This window comes from Bubalus kerabau, chromosome 17 (genome assembly GCF_029407905.1).
Source record: "Bubalus kerabau isolate K-KA32 ecotype Philippines breed swamp buffalo chromosome 17, PCC_UOA_SB_1v2, whole genome shotgun sequence".
Classification (NCBI taxonomy): domain Eukaryota; kingdom Metazoa; phylum Chordata; class Mammalia; order Artiodactyla; family Bovidae; genus Bubalus; species Bubalus kerabau.
In genome coordinates, this window is record NC_073640.1 from 19,879,915 (window position 1) to 19,906,231 (window position 26,317).

The window sequence follows — 26,317 nt, forward strand, 5'->3', positions numbered from 1 at the left end:
GATTTGTCACTAGTCCCGTTCTCAGGTTACTATTAGAACACTTGTCATCAAGCTAGAATACAGTGATTCTGAGCCTGCATGGTTTTGGTTTGGCCACATGTACTTATCTACCCTCCTGCCTTTCAGTGAACTACGTACCAGTTACTTCTACCCAGAGCAGCACGACTCTCCAGTAAATGGAGCGTGTTGGAAACTGGCTTGGCTTCTTGAAGCAATGTGATAATCAGCATGAATCTTACTCTTGATTCTTTGGGCACATTATTTTAACAAAATGAGTTTTGAGGATTCAGCTATTTTTAAAAGGGGGGGAATTGTTCTTTTTATAGCTAACAGTTGTGCAGTATGGCTTTTTCTGTTAAATTAGCACAGGATTAAGTATATTGAGGATACTAGGGCTGGTTCGGGTCACTCAGCCCTAGAAAAGAGCCATGAAGTAAAAACAGGAACCCCTGGCAAGTTCCCACCCACTAGGTATCGTTCAGGTATAGAGAATTGCTCTTATATTAGCAAGAACAAGCCTTGTGAACAGTTTTATAAATCGTTGTTTCTGTTTTCCTTAAATAGTACTGATCTTCTGCACATTGTTCTTTTGCGTCTTTCTCCTTGAATAGATACAGAACAGGACAGATGCAAAGGTGAAACCATGGTGCACAGCGTCAACTCAGCCATCGCTGCAGCCTGGCCTTCCCAGTGTCTAACTTATCATCAAATATAAAATTTAAATTTAAATATAAAACCAACTTTAAAAGTAGGCTTTTATGTTCACTATTAAAAATAAATGCCCAATAGCTTCAAATGATTTCACACATCCATTTAAAATCAGGATTTTCAGCATCTAAGTCCCTTGGCAAAGGAGGGAGCATCCCCCAACCAGCCCTTTAACCGGAAACTCATCCTATAGACTCTGCTGCACCTTAGAGAGAAGGTTACCTCTCAGTGGAAAAATCTCATGCTCGCATTAGTGCTGGGTGGATAGATTGTGCCCAGTTCCTCTAGCATGCATAGCTTCTATGGAGAAGCTTCTAGGAAAAGAAATTTAAAGGCTCAGCGTGTGCAGTAAAAGTTAACATGATTGTTTTTCAACTGTTGCTTTTTATATGTTTTCATAACTTGGATGTGCTAACCGGTCTGGCTCGTAATCTCTGTTGAGTGACACGATGATGGCAGTGAGAGCTTATTCTCAACACTAGCGAGGGACTAAGCGGATTTGTTGATCTAATATAGATTGCTGTGTCTTGGGTTTGTTCAGATTTATATGGACAGCTTCTGAGGATTAAAAAAATAAAAGGGCAGTAAGGCAGCATGGTGGGCCTCCGAGTACACAGAGAAGACCCAGCACTTTACGGCGTCTCTGCAGCAATAAGGAAAAAGTAAAGAGAGTGGCGGAGAAGTGCGGTCCAGGGGTTTTAATAAATACCTTCACGCTTGGCCTCTGGAGCTAACAGTTCTCAACAGCATGTTTAAAAAGAGGGTAGCAATTTCCTGATTGCCTGAAATGAAGTTTGGCACCAGAGTGTTTTTAAATATGCAGCCTAATAAAAATACTGAGGTAAATAAAACGATGGTGTTTGTTCCTTGAAAATTAGGGCATGTGGTGCTTAAGCATCGAAGTCATTCATACATACTTTAAGGTAAAACTGTTTCTGATAAATGCCAAACCTCCTGATTTGGCAGAAAGCCTGTGTGACTCCAAATTGAGTGCAGTAATAAGTTCTTTGAGGTGCAGCGTACGCTCAGGTCCTCTGAGGGGGAGCCTGCCTTTGTGATTAGGTCAGCCTGAAAAGCTTTTGGCTCTTGACCTTATTGTTCATTTTCCTTCCTTCTCCCAAGGTGTCTGAGCGTTTGAGTCAACCAGGAGTGGCGATCGGTTTGGCTTGGACTCCCTTAGGTGGGGAAATCATGTTCGTGGAGGCAAGTCGGATGGATGGCGAAGGCCAATTAACTCTGACCGGCCAACTGGGGAATGTCATGAAGGAGTCTGCTCACCTCGCTATCAGCTGGCTCCGCAGCAATGCCAAGAAATACCATCTGACCAATGGTGAGTGGCCCGCCCCAGGGTGGGGGCAGGGGTGGGGGGCGTGCTCAAAGCTGTGGGCAAAGAAGAGCCTTGGGATCATGACCCAGGAGGTATCCCACAGTTCTGAAACAGAGATAAAGGAGAGCTTTAAAGGGTCACTTACACCTTAAAGCACAGACCTTTGCTTTTGAACTGCAGTGGAAATTCTAGTTCCCAGTTGAGGGCTGTTTGACTGGAACCTGAGCTGGAAACTGATTCCAAGAGTTTGTTTTGATTTTCCTTCTACTTGGAATAGAATGAAGCTGTTCTTCCACACCCCCACTTACACTGCCCACTAATATTTTGAAGGATGTATTTACCCCAAACATTCATTTTTATCTCTTTGATTTTCTTTTTTCAGAGGAAGAAAAAACCAGTTTAATTTTTCTACATCAAAATCTATTTTTCCTTTCTTAAAGCTTCTGGAAGTTTCGATCTTCTTGAGAACACAGACATCCATCTGCACTTCCCAGCTGGAGCTGTCACAAAAGATGGGCCATCTGCTGGAGTCACCATAGCAACCTGTCTCGCCTCACTTTTCAGTGGGCGGCTGGTGCGTTCAGATGTAGCCATGACTGGTGAAATCACACTGCGAGGTCTTGTTCTTCCAGTAAGTATGAAAAAGCCTGTTTATATGGTTTTTAAATTTTTTAATTTAAAATTTTTATTAATAGTATTTTAAAATCTAAATTAATAGTGGTTTGCCATCTTCCTATGAATGGCTTAGTTTTAAATACATATTTTTTATATCTGCAGTTCAGATTTTAACATTTTGATCAAATACAGGAAAAACTGACGATTTTCCCCATGTTTTCCCTTCCACTAAAAAAGAAAACTTGCTGACAGGAAAAAATACCAGTCTGGTTACCAGAAATATTAGCTGTTTAGACGAAGATTTGGGGCTTTCTTCTAGTTAATGAATTGTTAAATACATAGCGTACGTGTGAAGTAGGATGGTGCCTGTGTGTTTTACTTTGGCTGCGCACGTCTCCCCTGCAGCGCCTGGGCTGCCCTTGTGGAGAGTGGGGAGTGCGTGGGCTTCACAGTTGTGGCGGCAAGCTTAGTCACCCCACGTGGCGTGTGGGATCTCAGGTCCCTGACCAGGGATCAAACCTGTGTCCCCTGCGTTGGAAGGCTGATTCTTAACCACTAGACCACCAGGGCAGTCCTGGATGGTAGCTGTTCTTAAACTTGAAGCCCAGTTCTCACCTTTTGAAATTCCTGTGAGCCCTCCTATCCTCCTATAGATAACTTAGATTACTGTAATTGATAGATTGATAGAAAAATTTATAGAAAAGAAGTAGTACAAGACAGAAGTTTGTAGTAAAGACTAACCATTCTTAATTGCTAAATGTTGAAAAAGTTCTGTACATACCAGGCTTTGGGGCTCCAGCCTATATGGTAACTACTTATAAAAACACTGAAAAATGCATAAACCTTGAGAGATCATTTAGAGGTTTAAGTCATTAGGTAGCAGTACCAGTCTACACTAAAGTTTTGGCAGGTTTGATAGCAAACTGAGAAAAAAAAGAAATGTTCTTTATTCTGAGAACACCTCTGCTTTAATGAAGTAATGGTCGAAGTAGCTCATAGAATCACCAATTAAGATCACTAAAAATGCTCTCAGTTCTCTGGGTTTTTAAATTTAATTCAACCAGGAAGTCATATCCTAAACTGTATTTATGTTCTATACTCAAAAGGAATGTTGATCTCTTTTCTTCACATTGCCCCAGAACTATTGCATTTCTAGTGCCTTGGTGGTTAACACTAGCTGTACTGCTAAAAGGAAATGAGCAAGTGCTTTACTAACCATCAACTCTTCAGTTTCCTAGTTCAAAACGGTAAGCTAAGTGAAGGAATAAATTTTAATGATCAAAAATGAGTGGGGAGCCATCAATCAGTGGGGAACTTCTTCTAGAAGTTCAGCCAACTTCTAGAAGATAGAAGTATCCCCAACTGATGTAACAGGATTGGAGGTAGAGACATTGTTCCCAGCAGGAACCTGGTGAAAAGCACTGGCTCCGAGCCAGAAGGCTCAGACCAGAACAGGAAAGGGATGGGAAACAAAAACCAGGGCATTCATTGAGATCTCCACAGCACAAGCGGCTCTCTGCCAAGTCCCCTGACTCAGAGCACATCGCACCAGGTAAAGGCTTTCCCACCCCGGGGGAGGACAGCCACAGCAACTCGGAGGAAGCCTTCAGTTTTAAATTATTACATGAGACATGGAGAAAAGCAGCAGCACTTAAGAAAAAGACCTGCCAAGCCTAGAGAAAACATAATTCAAGAACAGAGGCTAAGACAAAGCTCTTGAATTTAAAAGGATGGTTTTAGGACTTGCTCAAAGAAGCATTCAGAAAAAAACAGAAAAAAACAATCTGACAGACCCAGCATCTAACTAGACTGAGAAAATGGAGTAGAACAAATGGTCAAGGAAATAACAGGGCATTTCCTAGAATTGAAGGCTGTGTTCACTTTGAAAGGACCAACTCAGAAAAAGGGTTGCATCTTCATGACTTTCCAGTCACCAAGGACAAAGCTTCCTCACTGATGACACTAGATATACAGCACCTTTAAGACCCTGAGAGAAAATGGTTTTAATCAAGTCTTGTATACACAGCCTTACTGTCAGTTACGTGTGAACGCAGAATAGACATTGCCATACGTTCAGGGACTCAGTTCATCTCACACTCTCTCTGACAAAGGAACCTTGAAAGTGTAGTTCAGCAGCGTAAAGAAAAAGCCTGGAAGGAGAGTGACAGGTAGGATGGCAGAAGTGCAGCAGGTGGGGACGGCGTCCAAGGGCTGTCTCCAGGGATTACCTATATGTGCTGCCTATTGCTGCAGACACACCACCCCAAAACAACAGTTATTCTTAGTTTCTGTGGGGCAGAATTCAGGAGAGGCTTAGTAGGGCTCTTCTGGCCCAGGGACTCTCACTGTGTGGTCACTATACCAGCCCGGTCTGTCATCCGAAAGTTGACTGGAGCGGGGGGATCTGTTTCTGTCGTGGTTCACTCATGACTGCAGATTGGCCCTGGTTGGCAGGAGGCCCCAGGTCCTCACTTTAGAGCCTCTGCCTAGACAGCTGGGGTGACCTCAGACACCTGAGCTACCTATAAACAAGACTGATGTGAGTACAGAAAGGGATAGAAATATAAAAGGGAATCATGGACAGAAGAGGGGCTCATACCTGTCAAAAATTAAGAATTTTCAAAAAAAAGTTTAGAATTTTCCATTAATAAGATTTAGTATGGTGCTAATTGAAATGTAGAGAATATACTATTAACCTTTTTAGTGGCTTTCTCAGCTCAAGCTCTAAGGAAATGGAAGGTGATTTGGATGTTTTAAAATAGCAATGAAAGAAAGGTGGGTCGGGGTTTATCTCAAGGCCTGAGGATGATCATAAATGAGCCTTACTAACATTCTTCTCTCCATACAGGTGGGTGGAATTAAAGACAAGGCGCTGGCAGCGCACAGAGCGGGACTGAAGTGCGTCATTATCCCTCAGAGGAATGAGAAAGACCTTGAAGAAATCCCAGCCAACGTCCGGCAGGATTTAAGTTTCATCACAGCAAGCTGCCTGGATGAAGTTCTTAATGCAGCTTTTGACGGTGGCTTTACTGTCAAGGCCAGACCTGGTCTCCTAAATAGCAAATTGTAGCCCAGATCGCAACAGAATTTTAAGTTACAAAGTGCCAAAAGGTACTGACATGATTTTATTCGCACCAATAGGGGTAAAGCAAAATGTCCCTGATTTGTGAACATAATCACAGCAGTAACAAGCCTCACTCAAGTGGTGGCTAGTGTTTATTATAGAAATGTTAATTTAATAAATTGATTAAATTGGAATTAACTCTTGTCTTGCGTGGGCTCATTACTGTCCCTGGCAAGTTACAGAACAGTGGTTTTCTTGTGGTTCCAAACAGAAGCCTCTGTATTACCTGAGAACTTGTTAGAAATGTGAACTTTCAAAACCCATCAGCACACCTTCTGAATCAAACCCGGGGGATAGGAGCCAACCTGTACTAAGCCAGCAGGTGATTCTGGTGTGTAGTCAAGGTCAGGAACCATTGGGATAGACCATTACCTTAGCAGATGCACCTATGGACTTTAGTGGACCCTCAAAGCAATCAGAAGGGGAACTGAGCAAAGGTGAGACTGTAGCCAGCTATTGGTCTTTGTGGAGCGTATTCAAGTGAAGCAAACTCCGATAAGGTCTACACATCCCAATATAGGCCCCTTCCTTGCTGAGGGGAGTAACAGAGTGGCCTTTGTTGGCTCGTGTGACAAACACACCACCCCTAACTGTCTGTGACCTTAGGAAAAAGATCCAGAAGGAGGCAGCCGTCCATCTGGGGATGGTCCCTATGCTTGGTGTCCTGACTCCTGCCACCTCCCCTTCTGTTCCTTGTTTGCCCGTGCCAGTGCCCAGTCCTGGCAGACTTGTCTTCTCCTGTGACTCAGTCCAGGATATGGGTCTTTTGAGATAAGGGTCTTGAACTGAGTCATGGGAGAAGACAAGTCTACTGGAGGGAGCCTACCAGCACTGGGCACTGGCACGGGCAAACAGGAAAACAAGGGGAGGTGGCAGGAGTCACGAAAAGACAGGCAGGAGACACTGGAAAAGGCCCTGATGCTGGGAAAGGCTGAAGGCAGGAGGAGAAGGGGACCACAGAGGATGAGACGGTTGGATGGCATCACTGACTTGATGGACAGGAGTTAGAGCAAGGTCCCGGATTTGGTGATGGGCAGGAAGCCTGGCGTGCTGCAGTCCATGGGGTCTCTCAAAGAGTTGGACGAGACTGAGCGACTGAACTGAACTGAGGATATGGGTAACTTCTACATATTAGTATTTGAACTTTCTGTATCTTAGTTTTCCTTACCTTTAAAATGCAAATAATCGTACTCATCAGTCTTACTGTAAAGATAGTTAGAATGCAACATAAAATAATGTTGAGCAATTTCTAATCATCATTGCAGCCAGTAATGGATTTTAGAATCTTATTATTACAAAATATAACAACAGACTTGTAAAGGTACTTTGAAATTTCTCGGATAAGAATGTGTTAGTTGCTCAGTCGGTTCTGACTCTTTGCAACCCCATGGACTGTAGCCCGCCAGGTTCCTCTGTCCATGGGATTCTCCAGGCAAGAATACTGGAGTGAGTTGCCATTCCCTTCTCCAGGGGATCGTCCTGACTCAGGAATCGAACTCCTTTCTCCTGCATTGCAGGCAGATTCTTTACCATCTGAGCCACTAGGGAAGCCCTAGATAAGAATAAAATGTACAAATTACCCAAATACTGTGCTCAGACCTGGTAATAAAAAATCTGAAGGTGTTCTGAGAAGACAAGTCCAGATCTGGGACTATGGCCAGTGGTAGCAGATACCAGGAATTTTGAAACATTTCATTGACTATCTTGTCACTACTATGAATGTATTATTTCTGCTCAATCATCTTACAAGGTAGGAAAAGAAACTATGATGTTAATTTGTTTTCAGCAACCAGAGGGAGTTAATCCATACGCACGTTGCTCTGCCTCGTCCACCCAGCAGTGCCACACAGCACACTTGACAGAGGGGGAGTTCTCTGTATTCTTCCTCACAAGCTCTGAGCATGCGCCTTTGTGCTGGTCCTTTAACAGCAGCAGGGCCTCTGCCATGCCCTCTGACTTTGAGCATGCCTTTCCTTACTCAAGGAGCTGACCAAGAAAATCTGTACGTGTATGAAACGAACAGTATGACCTTCCATTTCTCTTGCATCGTTTTCGGTTTGTTGTGTTAAATCTAAGCTTTTACTTTTTAAAAATTAATGGCAAAATTATTTACCATTTTAACTTAAAAGTGTATATGGGGTTATTAATTACACTACTGTACAATCATCACCACTATTATCCAAAACTTTTTCATCATCTTAAACTGAAACTCTGTGTCCATTAAAAAAGTAACTTCACATCCCTTCATTCCCCAGGCCCTGGTAACCACTATTTTGTCTCTGAATTTGCCTATTCTAAGTACCTAATGTATGGCATCTGGTCCCATCACTTCATGGGAGATAGATGGGGAAACAGTGGAAACAGTGTCAGACTTTATTTTTTGGGGCTCCAAAATCACTGCAGCTGGTGACTGCAGCCATGAAACTAAAAGATGCTTACTCCTTGGAAGAAAAGTTATGACCAACCTAGATAGCATATTGAAAAGCAGAGACATTACTTTGCCAACAAAGGTCCGTCTAGTCAAGGCCATGGTTTTTCCAGTGGTCATGTATGGATGTGAGAGTTAGACTGTGAAGAAAACTGAGCGCTGAAGAATTGATGCTTTTGAACTGTGGTATTGGAGAAGACTCTTGAGAGTCCCTTGGGCTGCAAGGGGATCCAACCAGTCCATCCTAAAAGAGATCAGTCCTGGATGTTCTTTGGCAGGAATGATGCTAAAGCTGAAACTCCAATACTTTGGCCACCTCATGCGAAGAGTTGACTCATTGGAAAAGACTCTGATGCTGGGAGGGATTGGGGGCAGGAGCAGAAGGGGACGACAGAGGATAAGATGGCTGGATAGCATCACAGACTCGATGGACATGAGTTTGAGTGAACTCCGGGAGTTGGTGGTGGACAGGGAGGCCTGGCGTGCTGCGATTCATGGGGTCGCAAAGAGTCGGACACGACTGAGCGACTGAACTGGACTGAACTGAACTGAATGTAAGTGGAATCATATAATAAATATCTACCCTTTTGTGTCTGGCATATTTCACTTAGCATGTTATCAGTGTTTATCCATGTTGTAGCATGTATCAGAATTTCATATCTTTAAGACTAATATTCCATTGTTGGACATGCCACATTTTATCCATTCATCTTTTTTCTGCCTCTAGGCTATTGTGCTATGAACGGGTGTACACAGCACTTCTCTGTTTTACGTTCTTTTGGAAAGATGTTTGAGGAACCCAACCCATGTTTCCCACCACAGCTGCATCATTTGACATCCCCACCAGCAACACACACAGATTCTTACTTCTCTATATCTTGCCAGCACTTTTTTCATTATTTTTTCAGAATTATTTTTGGTTGCACTGGGTCTTCTTCGCTGTGCTCAGGCTTTGTCCAGTGTGCTGGCTTCTCACTGCAGTGGCTTCTCTCGTGAAGCACAGGCTCTAAGTGCACAGGCTTCGCTGCTCCACAGCATGTGGAATCTTCTCGGACCAGGGATCGAACCCTGCATTGGCAGGCAGATTCTTATCTGTTGTACCACCAGGGAAGTCCTATTTTCATTATTGGTAATGACCATCCTGAGGGTATGAAGAAGTATCTCATGGTTTTCATTTACATTTCCCTAGTGACTAATATTTTTTTCTTTCTAGTAATGTTTATGCTTCCCATAGACCCCTTATGTCAGCTGGGTTTTTGAGAACTGCTAACTTAAATTCCAGTTCAGCAGGCCTATAGGCAAGGGCTTGTTAATCAATGTACTTATCCAGCGCTCTTATGCTTTTTATGCATGGGCTTTTAAAATTTTCGAGTATGAAAACTATATAAAACTTTTAAGTGCCTTGGAAATCAAGAAATTTTATACTGCTTGAGGCACACATGCTGTTTACTTTGTGCCTTCTTTGACTGCAAACCATGTCAGACATCTTTAGTGGTTTTAATCACCTATATGCAAATACAGTGGAAGATGTTATCACAGTGAGTGATCCTTTTTAACATCTATTTACACATCATTGGAAGACCCTGATGCTGGGAAAGATTGAAGGCAGAAGGAGAAGGCGACAGGATCAGATGGTTAGATGGCATCACCGAGTCAATGGACATGAACTTGGGCAAAAAAAAAAAAAAAAAAAGATGGTGAGCCTGGTGAGCTTCAGTCCATAGAGTCATGAAGAGTTGGACATGAGTTGGCAACTGAACAACACACATCTTGGACCACAGTTAAGGTCTTCTGATTATGTGAGTGGTATTTAAAGGATATTAAACATATCTGAATTTCTCTAAATCAGATCAGATCAGATCAGTTGCTCAGTCATGTCCGACTCTTTGCGATCCCATGAATCGCAGCACACCAGGCCTCCCTGTCCACCACCAACTCCCGGAGTTCACTCAGACTCACGTCCATCAAGTCGGTGATGCCATCCAGCCATCTCATTCTCTGTCGTCCCCTTCTTCTCCTGCCCCCAATCCCTCCCAGCATCAGAGTCTTTTTCAATGAGTCAACTCTTCGCATGAGGTGGCCAAAGTACCTGAGTTAACATATCTTAATATCTCTAAATAAGAGGAGGTAAAAAAATTAAGGTTTCTTTCCTTTTCTTCCCTTGACATTAGTCAAGATTTGCTTTCTAAGCTGTAGTACATATTCGTAATGGAGTATTAGCCATTAAAAAGAATACATTTGAATCAGTTCTAATGAGGTGGATGAAACTGGAGCCTATTATACAGAGTGAAGTAAGCCAGAAAGAAGACCACCAATACAGTATAATAATGCATATATATGGAATTTAGAAAGATGGTAACGATAACCCTGTATGCGAGACAGCAAAAGAGACACAGATGTATAGAACAGTCTTTTGGACTCTGTGGGAGAGGGTGAGGGTGGGATGATTTGGGAGAATGGCATTGACACATGTATAGTATCATATATGAAACGAATCGCCAGTCCAGGTTCGATGCATGAGACAGGATGCTTGGGGCTGGTGCACTGGGGTGACCCAGACGGATTAAGGTATGGGGAGGGAGGTGGGAGGGGGGTTCAGGATGGGGAACACGTGTACACCCGTGGTGGATTCATGTCAATGTATGGCAAAACCAATACAATATTGTAATTAGCCACCAATTAAATTTATATATTAAAAAAAGATTTGCTTTCTAGTCAAAGTACAGATCATCTTCACAAGAAGAATGGAGTTGTAAATTCATTTCCATTTCCAGTGCCATCTGAGTTGTGGAGGCTGCTTGAAATGCAGAGGTTTTCTGCTTCCTGTCATCTCAACACAGTGACCAAGTGACGTCTACTGTCAGGAGCTCCCTGGACTAGGTGACTGGCGCACATTTAAACCTTATCAAAGTCTTCCATGTTGTAAGGTAGCTGACTGCTGAGGGTAGAGTAGGCTATTTTTTTTCACTGACCACTGAAGTGAGAAAAACCTTCCTATAATTAAGGGACTTGACACTAAGCCACAAAGAATGTTAATTTTGCCAATTCTTCCAAATCTGTATCTGGGACTATTAGATGTAAAAAAAAAAATCAAGAACTTTTATTTTTTAATTAAGTGTAACTTGTTCAAGCTCACGTTATTTTGGCAAAAAATGAGTTGTATTTGAGTGCCCATCTTCATGAAAATTTTATCCAGCCACTTAAAATGTCAAGACTACAAAGTTTTACAGTCATGATCCAATTTGATGATTTATGATCCAATCCTATGCTTTTTTGCTTTAATAACACTTAGTTGATACAGCAATGACAACTAGACTGTTACTAAAAAATAAATTTTACAGCACCAAAACAAGGAGTATTAAATGGATCTGAAGGGACATAAACAGGCAAATGCATTGAAGGACTACTGAAATGTTATAAAACAGCTGTATCAAAAGTTTTTTTTAATCTAGGAAAACTTTATTTGATATGAAAATTCACTTATTTGGAACATATTAGGTATGGTTTGTACTATCAATGAGCTAAAGAATGTGTTTAACATTCTTGGACATAATAAAAAATCATAATTTTTAAATTAAACTCAATTCTAACATAGTACATTTCTAGGCAATAGGAACTAAAACCCTTTTTTAGGATAAACCCTAATCTTAACATGACAGTACAAACTTATCAAAAGGTGCCTTTATTATAAAACCAAGTATTCTTTCATAACCATTGTTTCTTCTTTTCAAAATTTAGAAAAGCCTAAGAGAAGTAATTTTCAAAGAAAATTCCTAAGTCTGTACCAGGTTAAGGAAAATGTCTGTTTCAGCCGACAGTGAGGCTATAATGGCAGACATAAGGATGAGCACTTTATGGCACACTTAAGCATCCTCATTTTCTTAGGAGGCTCACAGCATTACACCTTTTATTATACCTAGAGATGGAACTAGGAGCAAAGTTACAGCAGTTGGTAGGGAGGAGGTCAGGATTGAAACCCAGGCAGTTAGAACCTAGAGCCCAGTTTACATTTTGGTGAATTTGGAGGAGGGTGCTGTTCTTAGATAAAACTGACTTTCTTTCGGTAAACGACTCAACTAGCTTAAAATTGTAAGCGGTGAGCCACCAAATTATCCTTTATGCTTAGAACATGCACACTGGTAGGTGGGGAAGAGAACGACGAAGGTTCCAGCAGTGCATTCAGTGTGCCGATTTTCGTCGCGTTCTGTTCCCTTCCTGTGTAACCTACGCCAATGACTACGGTACTACTTGGTAAGTTGCACCTTCCCTCTCGCCCTGTGTGTTCTGATCTTACTCTAGATCTAATGCACCGCTCACGGGCTGGCCCTCAGTTTTGATTCAGTGTTTTTTCACTTGGGTTACTTACCAATTCTACTCAAGACTCTGAATGAAATAAAATTCCACCATTAGTAGAATCATTTGCAGATGTTCCTGGATATAAAGAGCTCCTGAGCTGCAGGGAAGGCGGACACAACTAAGATTTCTGGCAAGCCAAAACATTTATAGCCATTAGCTTAAGTTGAAAGTTTGTAGTATTGTGGGCCTAGGCATACATATGATGAAAAGAAAAAAAATCAGAGCAGAAGAAAAAATTCCCCAACAATCATTAACATTAAACTAGTCCATGATTCAACAGGATAAATTCATATTTAAGAATATTTAAGAATATAAAATAAAGAATATCACCTTCCCTTAACTCTACTGGGCTTCCCTGGAGGCTCAGCTGGTAAAGAATCCACATGCAGCACAGGAGACCTGGGCTCAATCCCTGGGTTGGGAAGATCCCCTGGAGAAAGGAAAGGCCACCCACTCCAGTATTCTGGCCTAGAGAATTCCATGGACTATACACAGTCCATGGGGTCGCAAAGAGTCAGAGACAACTGAGTGACTTTCACTTCACTTCAATCTATATAGTCCCCTGAAAGAAAACATCAAGATTCCAGGAGTAGGGGCATCAGTAAAAGTAGGATATTGATTACAATATAGATGATTTAAGAACAAGAGTTAGACCTCATAAATCAAATCTCAAGTGAACCAAGAACTACAGCTCTAGAGCTCATTATCCCTATAGGCCAAGTATATAAAGACTATTAAGAAGAAATAGTTAACAAATACCAAAATATCAACCTTATTACCACCAGACACGCAATTTATCTTAGGCATAAATTGGCAAAACATGAGGTTATAAAAAGTCCATTCTGAAGATCAGCCCTGGGATTTCTTTGGAAGGAATGATGCTAAAGCTGAAACTCCAGTTCTTTGGCCACCTCATGAGAAGAGTTGACTCATTGGAAAAGACTCTGATGCTGGGAGGGATTGGGGGCAGGACGAGAAGGGGATGACAGAGGATGAGATGGCTGGATGGCATCACTGACTCGATGGACGTGAATCTGAGTGAACTCCGGGAGTTGGTGATGGACAGGGAGGCCTGGTGTGCTGCGATTCATGGGGTCGCAAAGAGTCGGACACAACTGAGCAACTGAACTGAACTGAACTGAGGTTATAATGAAATGCAAAACCCTTCATTTTACTACCATAAGTTTCCACTGAAACTTCTCCCGAAAGCAATGAAAACAGTATCATGACCTTAAAAAACTGTCAAAAAAAAGAACCCCAAAGACTATAACCCAGAAAATATATTAGAAATTTTCACAGGCTATTTAGAATTAGCCAGAAAAATTACCTGGACAAACTGGACAAAGCAAATATCCAATGCTAGGGACCTGGCTAAAATTATAGTCAATTTTCACAAAAGTTACCCAAAATTATGTATTTCCAAGATTATTAAAGTGAGGACATGCTTAGATGATCATGTGATGTGTGTGAGGGTGAGAGAGTTACATAATTACATGACCCCAAATTATATGATTTCAAAATAAATGTGTGTAAACACATGTAAATACACATAAAGAATTAGGAAAATGAAAATGTTTGTAATCATCTCTGAATGGATAAAACTACAGATTCTTGTGTGTACCAAAGTCTATATATTAAACATATACTGCTTTTACAATAAAAACATTTTAAAATATTTTAAATATAAAATGATATACTGCCACAAAAATATATTAAATGAGGAGAAAAAGTCATTTTTCTAGTATGCATGCCAAGAGGAATCAACCTGGATGGATATCTACTACTGTGGGCAGGAATCCCTTAGAAGAAATGGAGTAGCCATCATGGTCAACAAGACAGTCTGAAATGCAATACTTGGAGGCAATCTCAAAAATGACAGAATTATCTCTGTTCATTTCCAAGGCAAACCATTCAATATTACAGTAATCCAAGTCTATGCCCCAACCAGTAACACTGAAGGTGAAGTTGAATGGTTCTACGAAGACCTACAAAACCTTTTAGAACCAACACCCAAAAAAGATGTCCTTTTCATTATAGGGGAATGGAATGCAAAAGTAGGAAATCAAGAAACACCTGGAGTAACAGGCAAACTTGGTCTTGGAGTACTGAATGAAGCAGGGCAAAGGCTAATAGATAAGACTTTTGCAAAGAAAACGCACTGGTCATAGCAAACACCCTCTTCCAACAACACAAGAGAAGACTCTACACATGGACATCACCAGATCAGTTCAGTTCAGTTGCTCAGTCGTGTCCGACTCTTTGCGACCCCATGAATCACAGCACGCCAGGCCTCCCTGTCCATCACCAACTCCCGGAGTTCACTCAAACTCACGTCCATTGAGTCGGTGATGCCATCCAGCCATCTCATCCTCTGTCATCCCCTTCTCGTCCTGCCCCCAACCCCTCCCAGCATCAGTCTTTTCCAATGAATCAACTCTTCGCATGAGGTGGCCAAAGAACTGGAGTTTCAGCTTTAGCATCATTCCTTCCAAAGAGAGCTGATCTCCTTCAGAGTGGACTGGCTGGATCTCCTTGCAGTCCAAGGGACTCTCAAGAGTCTTCTCCAGATGGTCAACACCAAAATCAGATTGATTATATTCTTTGCAGCCAAAGATGGAGAAGATCTATACAGTCAGCAAAACCAAGACTGGGAGCTGGCTGACTGTGGCTCAGATCATGAACTCCTTATTGCCAAATTCAGACTTAAATTGAAGAAAGTAGGGAAAACCACTAGACCATTCGGGTTTGACCTAAATCAAATCCTTTATGATTATACAGTGGAAATGAGAAATAGATTTAAGGGACTAGATCTGATAGACAGAGTGCCTGATGAACTATGGACAGAGGTTCGTGACATTGTACAGGAGACAAGGATCAAGACCATCCCCGTGGAAAAGAAATGTAAAAAGCAAAATGGCTGTCTGAGGAGGCCTTACAAATAGCTGTGAAAAAAGAGAAGCGAAAAGCAAAGGAGAAAACAAAAGATATAAGCATCTGAATGCAGAGTTCCAAAGAATAGCAAGGAGAGATAAGAAAGCCTTCCTCAACAATCAATGCAAAGAAATAGAGGAAAACAAGAGAATGGGAAAGACTAGAGATCTCTTCAAGAAAATTAGAGATACCAAGGGAACATTTCATGCAAAGACGGGCTCAATAAAGGACAGAAATGGTATGGACCTAACAGAAGCAGAAGATATTAAGAAGAGGTGGCAAGAATACACAGAACTGTACAAAAAGGATCTTCACGACCCAGATAATCATGATGGTGTGATCACTCAGCTAGAGCCAGACATCCTGGAATGTGAAGTCAAGTGGGCCTTAGAAAGCATCACTATGAACAAAGCTAGTGGAGGTGATGGAATTCCAGTGTAGCTATTTCAAATCCTGAAAGATGATGCTGTGAAAGTGCTGCACTCAATATGCCAGCAAATTTGGAAAACTCAGCGCTGGCCACAGGACTGGAAAAGGTCAGTTTTCATTCCAATCCCAAAGAAAGGCAATGCCAAAGAATGCTCAAACTACCGCACAATTGCACTCATCTCACATGCTAGTAAAGTAATGCTCAAAATTCTCCAAGCCAGGCTTCACCAGTATGTGAACTGTGAACCTCCAGATGTTCAAGCTGGTTTTAGAAAAGGCAGAGGAACCAGAGATCAAATTGCCAACATCTGCTAGATCATGGAAAAAGCAAGAGAGTTCCAGAAAAACATCTATTTCTGTTTTATTGACTATGCCAAAGCCTTTGACTGTGGATCACAATAAACTGTGGAAAATTCTGAAAGAGATGGGAATATCAGACCACCTGACCTGCCTCTTGAGAAACCTATATGCAGGTCAGGAAGCAACAGTTAGAACTGGACATGGAACAACAGACTAGTTCCAAATAGGAAAAGGAGTACATCAAGGCTGTATATTGTCACCCTGCTTATTTAGCTTATATGCAGAGTACATCATGAGAAACGCTGGCCTGGAAGAAGCACAAGCTGGAATCAAGATTGCCGGGAGAAATATCAATAACCTCAGATATGCAGATGACACCACCCTTATGGCAGAAAGTGAAGAGGAAGTCAAAAGCCTCTTGATGAAAGTGAAAGAGGAGAATGAAAAAGTTGGCTTAAAGCTCAACATTCAGAAAACTAAGATCATGGCATCTGGTCCCATCACTTCATGGCAAATAGATGAGGCAACAGCTGGAAACAGTGTCAGACTTTATTTTTTTGGGCTCCAAAATCACTGAAGATGGTGATTGCAGCCATGAAATTAAAAGACACTTAGTCTTTGGAAGGAAAGTTATGACCAACCTAGATAGCATATTGAAAAGCAGAGACATTACTTTGCTAACAAAGGTCCGTCTGGTCAAGGCTATGGTTTTTCCAGTGGTCATGTATGGATGTGCAAGTTGGACTGTGAAGAAAACTGAGCGCCGAAGAATGGATGCTTTTGAACTGTGGTGTTGGAGAAGACTCTTGAGAGTCCCTTGGGCTACAAGGAGATCCAACCAGTCCATCCTAAAGGAGATCAGTCCTGGGTGTTCACTGGAAGGAATGATGCTAAAGCTGAAACTCCAATACTTTGGCCACCTCGTGCGAAGAGTTGACTCATTGGAAAAGACTCTGATGCTGGGAGGGATTGTAGGCAGGAGCAGAAGGGGACGACAGAGGATGAGATGGCTGGATGGCATCACCGACTCGATGGACAAGAGTTTGTGTAAACTCTGGGAGTTGGTGATGGACAGGGAGGCCTGGTGTGCTGCAATTCATGGGGTCGCAAAGAGTCGGACACGACTGAGCGACTGAACTGAACTGAACTGGATGGATATACACTGCTTGTTGATCTGCTCCCTTTTACAACAAAAACGGCTATACAAGCACACATTACAATCAGTTCAAAAAATAATGCTAATGTAGGAAAGAAACTTCCTTCCTGAAAATGGTTAACAGAAGTAAACTGTTACACCCAGAATTGGTGGTAGAGTGAGGGGTTGGGGGAGGAGAAGTCCAAATTATTTTTTAATTGACTTTCTACGTTTCAGTTCAGTTCAGTTTCTACCTATAGGGTACCCATAAAACCCACACAAAATAAAAGGATCTCTAGCCAATCAGAGGGAAATTTCCGCATCTTTCTAGGTGCTTCAGGGTAACTAGCAACAGTTAACTATATGGTGCTATTACAGGTATAATAAGAGTATCTAACATTTGTTGGGTGCTTATTAAGTGCAGAGCACTGTCCTTGGTAACTTGTATCCCTCCCATTTAACCCTTGAAGGTAGCTACCATAATTAACCCCATTTTACACACTAGTAAATGGGGGTGCAACATCACACAGCTGATTAGTGAGTAAAGGCAGCATAGGCATGTAGGTCCCTGAAGTCTGGCTGCAGAAGCCAGGCTCTAACCACTAGGCTGTAAAACACTAACTCATTTTTTTGTTGTTAAAGGGGTGTGGGGGTTGGGGGTGGAGAGTGATCAGTATTTTAACTAACTGGCCTCCTAACAGTTACAATAATCAAAATGAAAGCTAGAGAAAGTAAGAAAACAAGACTCTCTAGTCCGAACGGAGGCCATAACCCATTCTTTTGCTTATCTTCAAACATGAGCTAAAGCAGACACGTAAGAGTTTTTAATTTGCCAGATATTCTTTTAATGAGAATTATAAAAGACCAAAAACATTTTTTTGCAAACTGCCTGTTTTTTAACAAATGATTTGCTTTTAATTACAAATACTGTGTGAGACGATGCCTTCTTTTGCAAAACCAATAAATACAAGAACAAATTTTAAACATATGTGATTTGTCCAAGATATGTGGGGGGAAGGGGGAGCCTGATTTTTTTTCCCCAGTATTTAAAAAAAAAAAATCAGTACTCCGTAACCTACAAAGAATAAGTTTGAAGGTATGAGTCAACTGGAGAAGAGAGGGAGACCATTTTATAGCTGCTTTAACTAGCTTCTGATAATTCTTCTGATGTTATCTTTCCTTTCTGAAACTCATATCTTCACGAAACAGTTGAATTTAAAATATTTCTAATGAACTGATTAATGGGGGAAAAGAAAATATGTATCGAACACATGTATAAATTTTACCATCAACAATTATGCATATCAAAAAGACACTAACTTTAAAAGGTACAAAAAAAAGTGAGGAAAAACCTGAATTACAGAAAAGAAAGTCAAATTTATTTAATGAAAAACTAGAATTAATAAAAATTAGCAAATACACACAGAAAAAAAATATACACACACAGCAGCACGATGTATTGACTCACAGAGGGAAAAGCAGTGGTCCAAGACCACTCAACATGGCTTGTCAGTTAAAGGAAAAAACCCAAACATACTCACACACGCGCACACACACACACGCACAGGCACACAAAAAACAAGAACCCAGTATTTTTCAACGGTACACTCAATCTACAACAAACACAAATTCAGAATTATTTTACAATGCTTCCTTTCTTAATACAAAAGATGCCCATCTTGGGTGTATATATATATATATATTTATTTTTCAGTGGTTTACTGTTGACTTATTTTTAAATATATTAGTGTTATTACATGCAACTGTTTCCTGTATTTAACAGCCTTTCCTTTTATTTACCTTCATGTGTCTAGGTTCCACCTACCACAAGTTTTTGGTTGGTAGGCAGACAGGTGCCTTATTCTCTGTGAAATTGAATGCAATGGTTTTAAACACTGGCCAGAAAATGTCTGATTGCCATTTCAACACATGGAAATAGTTACATTGATGCCTAAATTGCCATTTTCTGCAAAGAGCTGTGCAATGCTGGTGTCAAAGACTAGGCAGTCACTATTCATAATGGCTGTTGCAATTCCCTCATGAATAGATCGAGGAGTGGCTTCCCAAGTCAATCGCCGCCTATGACCATTTAGCTCAAGTCGATAAGCAAAATTTTCAGCTTGCTTGCGTGTTCCTATCAGCTGTACAATTGCGAAGAATTGCTGGTGACCATCATATTTTTCCTGTTTCTCCAAGACCAACATGAAATGAAAGCCAAAACAAGACTGCATCATCACCCAGTCAACAGCACCAGGAAGATTAATGTCTGTAGCAAGGAAAACTATGTCCTCTCCCTGCAGGGTTGTGATGGACTTATGCTGATGCATCAGATGCGGCATGACAGCATCCAGAGAGCCTTGCCATTTACAGGAAGCACCAGGGCACGGACAGGAGTAAGGCCTAAACTCACAGAGCTCTTCGTGGTCTGCTTTTTCTGTGTGTGGCAGAGTTATCTCACATCCAGAAGAGGCATATTTACAAGGGAAAAGGACTGAATTGGCCACTTTCTCCATAGCCAAGTTGCGAATGGATCCCAGCGGGCCCCGGCAAGTCGGACAACATGTGAGCTTTGGGCGACAGTTGCTACAGACGAGATGGCCACTCTGGCACTGAAGAATGGGTGGTAACACATAGTCGAAGCAGACCGGACACTCGAAGAGACTCGCCAAGTCATTGTTGGAGGCAGTTGTGCCCGTCAGGGCAGGCACCCTCTGGGACGGCGCACACTTTGAGGTTCCAGTAGGTAATGCTGTTGCAGTCTGACGGCTCATTTCTGTAATAAAAAACACAAATAAAAGTATAAGGAGGCAGGAGAAAAATAATTACAACTCTAACATGTTTTATATAAATAACATTTACTTGCCAAAAATACTTAAGTTTAGTGCAACATTTACTGTAAGCAAAATAAAGGAAAACAAACAGGGTTTAAAACAACATAGATTACACGAAATATGTGCACTGTACATTGGATAAAATCTGTTTCCACAATGGTCCAGAGCACATTCCCTTTTTCTAAAAAATGTTAAAAAATCATCCTTGAATGGACTACATGCAATGAACGCTAAAACAGAAACTTGGATCCTAAACAACTAAGGAACACTGTATGTATAAATAGTTTAAGTTCAATGAAATCAGTTTTGACTGGAATTTCCCCTGCCTCTCTGTGTTCAACTGCCCTCCTCATTCTATTTCTTCCCCATTCTTAAGTCAGCTGTTGACAGCCTCAGTGAGTTATACATGATCCAAAGGATCACCAGGGTACTGACTTTTGATTACTCTTTCTGATGGTGAATATTATCTGCTCAAGAGATCTATTTGGGGAAAGGAAGGTCTCCTGCCATCCTATCATTCATCGCCATGGAATGTTAACACCAGCTAGATCTTAATCTTGTTTCCTACTGATCTGTGACCCCCTTCAAAAGTGAGGAAGTATATAGGAGAAATAGAGGGCCACCTTCTAAAAGATGTGAGTATGGTATTCAGAAGTAAATCATTCTGTCCTACTTCCATTCTATAATATAAATCAGGTATAATTTGCAAAGAGGAAGGAGAGTCAGGAAAAGATAAAGAATAAAGATAAACAGTATCAGAGAGACTCACACAACATTAGGGGTGAAGGACAGAGTCAACAGGTAAAGAATTCCTTATATTGTATTATAGAGTTCACCACTGTTGCTCAAGCATTCATCAGCACAGTACTAAACATTATTTAAGAAATAAATGCCATCTGGAAGAAATGATCAACAATGTTAACTAACCTGTCAAGCTGAATTAAAGCTAAAACAAGCACCTTTTCCCAGGATATAGTGGGCTGCTTTCTTGGGGATGACAAAAAAAATCAGTCCATTAATGTCCTAAGAGTATATACTCAATAACCACAAGCCATATTTCTACAAAATCAAAATTTGACAACTCCTAAAAGTTAATGTTTCCTTAATTATAATTGTTATTCTGTTGGAAAAGAATTTAACGTTGAAAAAAATAATGCTGGTTATCAATGAGACCACATAAATGCAATTTGGGTTCTATTACTCATAGATAGGGCGTCCCAGGCAGCTCGGTGGTAAAGAATCCACTGGCCAAGGCAGAAGACACAGGTTTGATCCCTGTCGGAAAGATCCCCTGGAGGAGGAAATGGTAACTCAACTCCAGTATTCTTACCTGGGAAATTGCCATCGACCAAGGAGCCTGGTAGGCTACAGTCCACGAAGTCACAAAGAGTCAGACCCCATGTACTGATCGACTGAGCACAAGCACATAATCATAGATTACTCAAGGACAGGAAGCTTAAATGGGGATTGAGAGTGAAACCTCTCCCCCAGGAAACCCCAAAACAGATCAATCCACTGTCACTAAAGAAATATTCTAGAGTCAAGGGGAAACAAAAGTATCACAAGAATTCTATCATAACATGGCTCATTCACATGGATTTAAGACAACAGGAATCAATTCCCATCACTGAAGCCCTGTATAAACAACCAAAGTGTTCAGCCCAACAAAAACACTATAAAGGAACTCTCATGAAATCCAGTTTACCCCTGAGATTTTTTCTGCATATGATGATCCATGCATTTTATTTTAGGTCACTAGTAAAACAATGGCTTAGCATTGCCAAAGTGTCCCGTATGTATGCTTATTTCATGGTCCATTTTATGCAGCTCATTTAAGAGAGCGACATAATAACTGGGAAGTGATTCCCTGGGCACAAAATCTAAGCCAATGTCTTTCAAATCACTAAACCAAAACCAGCTGGTCACTAAACTCAGTTTGTATTCAACATAATATAACTACTAAGCAAGAAAAATATTACTGTTTTAATTTTTTGACGTAGCAAAAGTTATACATTTATCAATAGCCCAGACTCAAGTTACAATATACATTATTATTTTTCCAAACGTACAAAGCACAACTTAAAATTCCTATTCGAAGTGTGAAAACAAGTAAAATATGGCTTCTATTTCTGGTGAATTTAAGTATTACAGGACAGTAGCTGCTAAAACTTCCCAAAGCTTGGAAGGTGGAACTCACTCCATCTTCACACAGAAAAATAATCCAAACACATCACAGCAGCCGTGAAGTAGGAACCATGGACTGAAGTGTCTGGACAGTTCTGCAGCAGTCATGACATAACCTGAAGTTTGGTTTAAATGGAGAAAAGCACGGCTGATCAAAAGAACATCACTGCCAGGTCAATTTTGTTGCAGCAATTCCCTGGTCCTTTTCAGAGGCTCAAAACAACTTTCCCGTTTCACAGTTTAAGCAACACAGTCTCTTAATAGCAATACCTTTTCTCTTCCTTGTCCCAGATGCTGGTAAACAAGTGAGCAAGACGCCTCTCCAGGAGTACAGAAAAGGTAAGGGAGACTTCCCAGTCATAAGTCAGAGAGCTCATAGCCTTTCCCCCAGAAGCAAAGACAACTTGCAACAGAGGGCTCTCCTGGATACCTTCTGTTCCTAAACATGTCCCGGGTCTAGTTTTCAAAAGAATGCACATGCCCTACTCCATACACTCCATTCACTCCTCAGAAGCACTGGCTACTGAAGAAGAGAACTGATGCCCCTTCCTGTTCCAAAAGGAGTCGACCACACCTCCCCAGGAGCTCAAATTCGCCTGCGTCTCCAAAAATGGGAGCCATTGCTGAGCTGTCCTCTGCTGGGCCCTAAACCTTCGTCTGTCTCGGAAGTCTGTCTTCCCCAAATTCATCGGCTAGGCTCCTGCCAGCTCGGTGAAGAACAGGGCTGAAGGGTGCGTAGAGGCGACTGGTCGACTACGTGCGCTCTCGGTGCCAACTCGAGCTACTACTGCAGGATCCGGCTCGCAGCTGGAAAGCCTGCGCCAACGCAGTGCCAGGGGGCCGCAGGCTCTGTCTGCACAGGGCGGCGGCTGCCGCGGCTGGCGAGAGGCGGGGCGGCGGCGTACGGGGGCGGGGCTTAAGGCTCCGCCCCACTCTGTCTGGGGCTCCCAAGCGGCTCCTGGGCAAGGAGGGCTCAACTCCCACCCAGGCACCCAGCCGAGTAAAACCCGGCGTAAAACCCCGCGATCCTCACTCCCCGGCGATACTGCACACGCCATCAGCTTACTAGAAGCTGAAACACTCCATTTCTGTAGGCCCAAACAGTAGGATATCGGCAATTTTGCATGGTTTCAACCCAAAAGTCTACACAGAATATATGGGAAATACGCGACCAGACAAGCATCCCTGCACTATACTCCGCCAGTTAACCCTGCGGACGCTAGATTTTTATAAAGTAAAAGCATTCTCCCTACTTCGTTCAATAACTATTTAACTGGCGTTAACTACCTTATCTCAACTGTAACTCACTTCTCCATTTTTACCGCCGTCACCACATTAAACTCCTTTTCCCTTCGAGAAGATTTAGTGAGAGTAGTAAGCACACATAACCATATTAAACCCCTGCTTTAACCTCCAAATTTAGAATTTATTCTCTTCCCACTCTAGGAAAACCATCTTAAACAGACTTATTAAACAGAGTAGCTTGTTTTGTTTTTAAATAAGCATTACCCTTGCCCCAATAAAGTCCAGGGCCTCCAATCTGCATTGCGTCAGCTCAGGCATTCAGAGGTTTAACCTGTCATTACATCATGCTTAGTGCAGCCTTTAAAGGCACCAAGACCTGGAGTGGGGTGTGAACCCTGTGCTGTAAATTGGCCATTTTCAGCATAAAATTTTAACTCTTAATCACTTCCCCACCCTATTAATAGTGTGTTCAATCACCTCAATGTCATTTTGGTATTAGACTACAGAAAACATCATTAGGAATAGAAATATAACTGAAAAGTCTGTTCATTGAAAAATATAAATTACGATAATCTGTTTTAATTTTCTAATACATATTCATTATAGATAGGTCTCAGGTTTCTAGAGCAGGAGACTTCAAATGTTTTAGAGCAGAAAAACTTCAGACAGATTTAGGACAGAGTCCAAATGTGTAAAAACAAGTAAAAGGGATGACATTTCTCAAGCAAAAAAATGTTTTCCCAAACTTCCAAAGAACCTATACAAAAAGAACCTGTATACAAAGAACCCATATCCAGATCCTTACAACACCATCTAAAAATCAATCTGCGGACAAACCTCTGAATAAGCGAGTCAGGACAGTAAAAATGGAAGTGTTCTGGAATCATCTACACTTGAATTCAAACTCAGTCTTCACCACCTGCTCAGCTGTAAAACTGGGACAGTATTTCTAGCCTTGCATGGCTTTTGTCTGGATTAAGGAAGATGGGTAAGTTATATATATATATCATAGGTAGTACATATTCCAAAATATGTAAGTGCTCACTTACAGAATTCCAAAAGTTGACTTGTCTGGCCTAAAGTCATCAATTAGTTAGAGACCGAGAACTTGTGGGCTCCAGATGTATACTCTAAAAGATGCCTTTAGCTTTAGTAAGGTTATCAAACATGTCTGCTGCTGCTGCTGCTGCTAAGTCGCTTCAGTCGTGTCCGACTCGGTGTGACCCCATAGACAGAAGCCCACCAGGCTCCCCTGTCCCTGGGATTCTCCAGGCAAGAGTACTGGAGTGGGGTGCCATTGCCTTCTCCATCAAACATGTCTACCAAAGAGCAACTACCATTTTAACTAATTTTTAGCACAATATAGTAGAATTTCTGGACTAGGTAGAACATTTATTTAAACTGGTTTTATGAGATAAATTTTTACAAAAACTACATTACACTAAGACAAGCCCCCAGAATCCAAAGTTAGCAAAATTCCAAAATTTATCAAGAGTCCACTATTACTTACCCGTTCTAAAATAAAGCTTACATCTCAGGCCCCATTTGGTATAAAGTTTAAATAGACTTTAATTTAAATACAAACATTTTAGAATCAGCCTTTAATGTTGCCTTAGTGCCTTAGTAACTTTAGAGCATTTAACCATTGCTATGCCACAGTAACAAACTTACCACTTAAGTAAACAGATTCAAACTTTTAGTCTCAATTTAGTCTCAATAGGAACCTTTTTTCCTATTATAAATTATAAATAACTAATGAACAATTTCTCTGATTAATCATAACCTTGTGCCTGGGCATTTTAATGAATATACAACAATGCCGTGCCTTTCATTTTCTTGCAGTTTACAAATGTTACCATGACGTGCAAATAATGGCCCCCCTCAAAGATGCCTACCACAAAATTAAAACTATGGCAAGTCTCCTTAAAAATTCAACAGCTTAAAACGCTAAGTTAAAAATCAAACTTCATTACAACACAATAATGCCGGGGGGCGGGGGGGTGGGGGAATCAAGCAATCTATTTTTAGTTTCCAGAACTGTACCTTACTAATGGTAATTTTAAAAAAACTGTACATAGTATTTTCCTAAAAGCTCTTTTCCTGAAGATAATTCAGAAAACGTTGTAGCCACAAAATAAGATGTATATATCCAATAAAATAACGATCTGAAGTGGGGGAAGTCCAGGACAAAAGACCTGATAGAAGACGTAGAAGCAGAAGTCTGAACAAAGGTGATGACAGCAGATGGAGAGGAAAATGCAAACCATAACTTAAATGTATAAAGCGTATCTGTTTTTTACTCCCTAAATCACTGTATTTTGAGGCTTCTATACTTAGTAAAAAAACAAACAAAACAAAATACTTAACCAGAACCCACTAGGCACTATGCTAAATACCAAACTGTGATAAGAGATGAAATGCAAAGTAGAAATGAGATCCTGGAACTCTTAAGCTCTGCTGATAAGAATGCAAAATAGTTATCACCATATCCTCGTCACTGCAGAAAGTCCCACTGGACAGCATAATTCTATATTCTAATTTTACTTCACTATTTTCCTTATTATTTTTATTTCACAGTGAATCTAACCTCAAAATGAAATTAACCTCAAAATGAAACCATAAACATCTCCCAAAACAAGGCAGGTCAAACCTCAATCTTAACAATCTGAAGCTCTTGCATAAATTGCACAAGTGCAGAATTTTA

The 26,317-nt window shown here is 41.1% G+C and overlaps 2 protein-coding genes across 4 annotated transcripts in view; one reads left to right on the plus strand and one right to left on the minus strand.

Annotated features, from left to right (window-relative positions):
• Nucleotides 1–5,912, plus strand: part of LONP2 (lon peptidase 2, peroxisomal) — an 88,038-nt gene extending 82,126 nt beyond the window's left edge. The window contains exons 13-15 of the mRNA XM_055553129.1: nt 1,831–2,038; nt 2,476–2,666; nt 5,499–5,912. Coding sequence (XP_055409104.1) covers nt 1,831–2,038; nt 2,476–2,666; nt 5,499–5,720 — 621 coding nt within the window. The 3' untranslated portion in view covers nt 5,721–5,912. The remainder of the gene's footprint in view (nt 1–1,830; nt 2,039–2,475; nt 2,667–5,498) is intronic.
• Nucleotides 5,913–18,710: 12,798 nt separating this feature from the next.
• SIAH1 (siah E3 ubiquitin protein ligase 1) overlaps nt 18,711–26,317 on the minus strand; it is a 31,769-nt gene continuing 24,162 nt past the window's right edge. For 2 of the 3 annotated variants that reach the window (XM_055553131.1, XM_055553132.1), the window contains exon 2: nt 18,711–20,126. In XM_055553131.1, the coding sequence (XP_055409106.1) occupies nt 19,276–20,124 (849 nt within the window). In that variant the 5' untranslated portion in view covers nt 20,125–20,126 and the 3' untranslated portion in view covers nt 18,711–19,275. Of the gene's footprint in view, nt 20,127–22,638; nt 23,122–26,317 lie in introns of those variants that run through there. The other variant, XM_055553130.1, reaches the window with a different exon arrangement.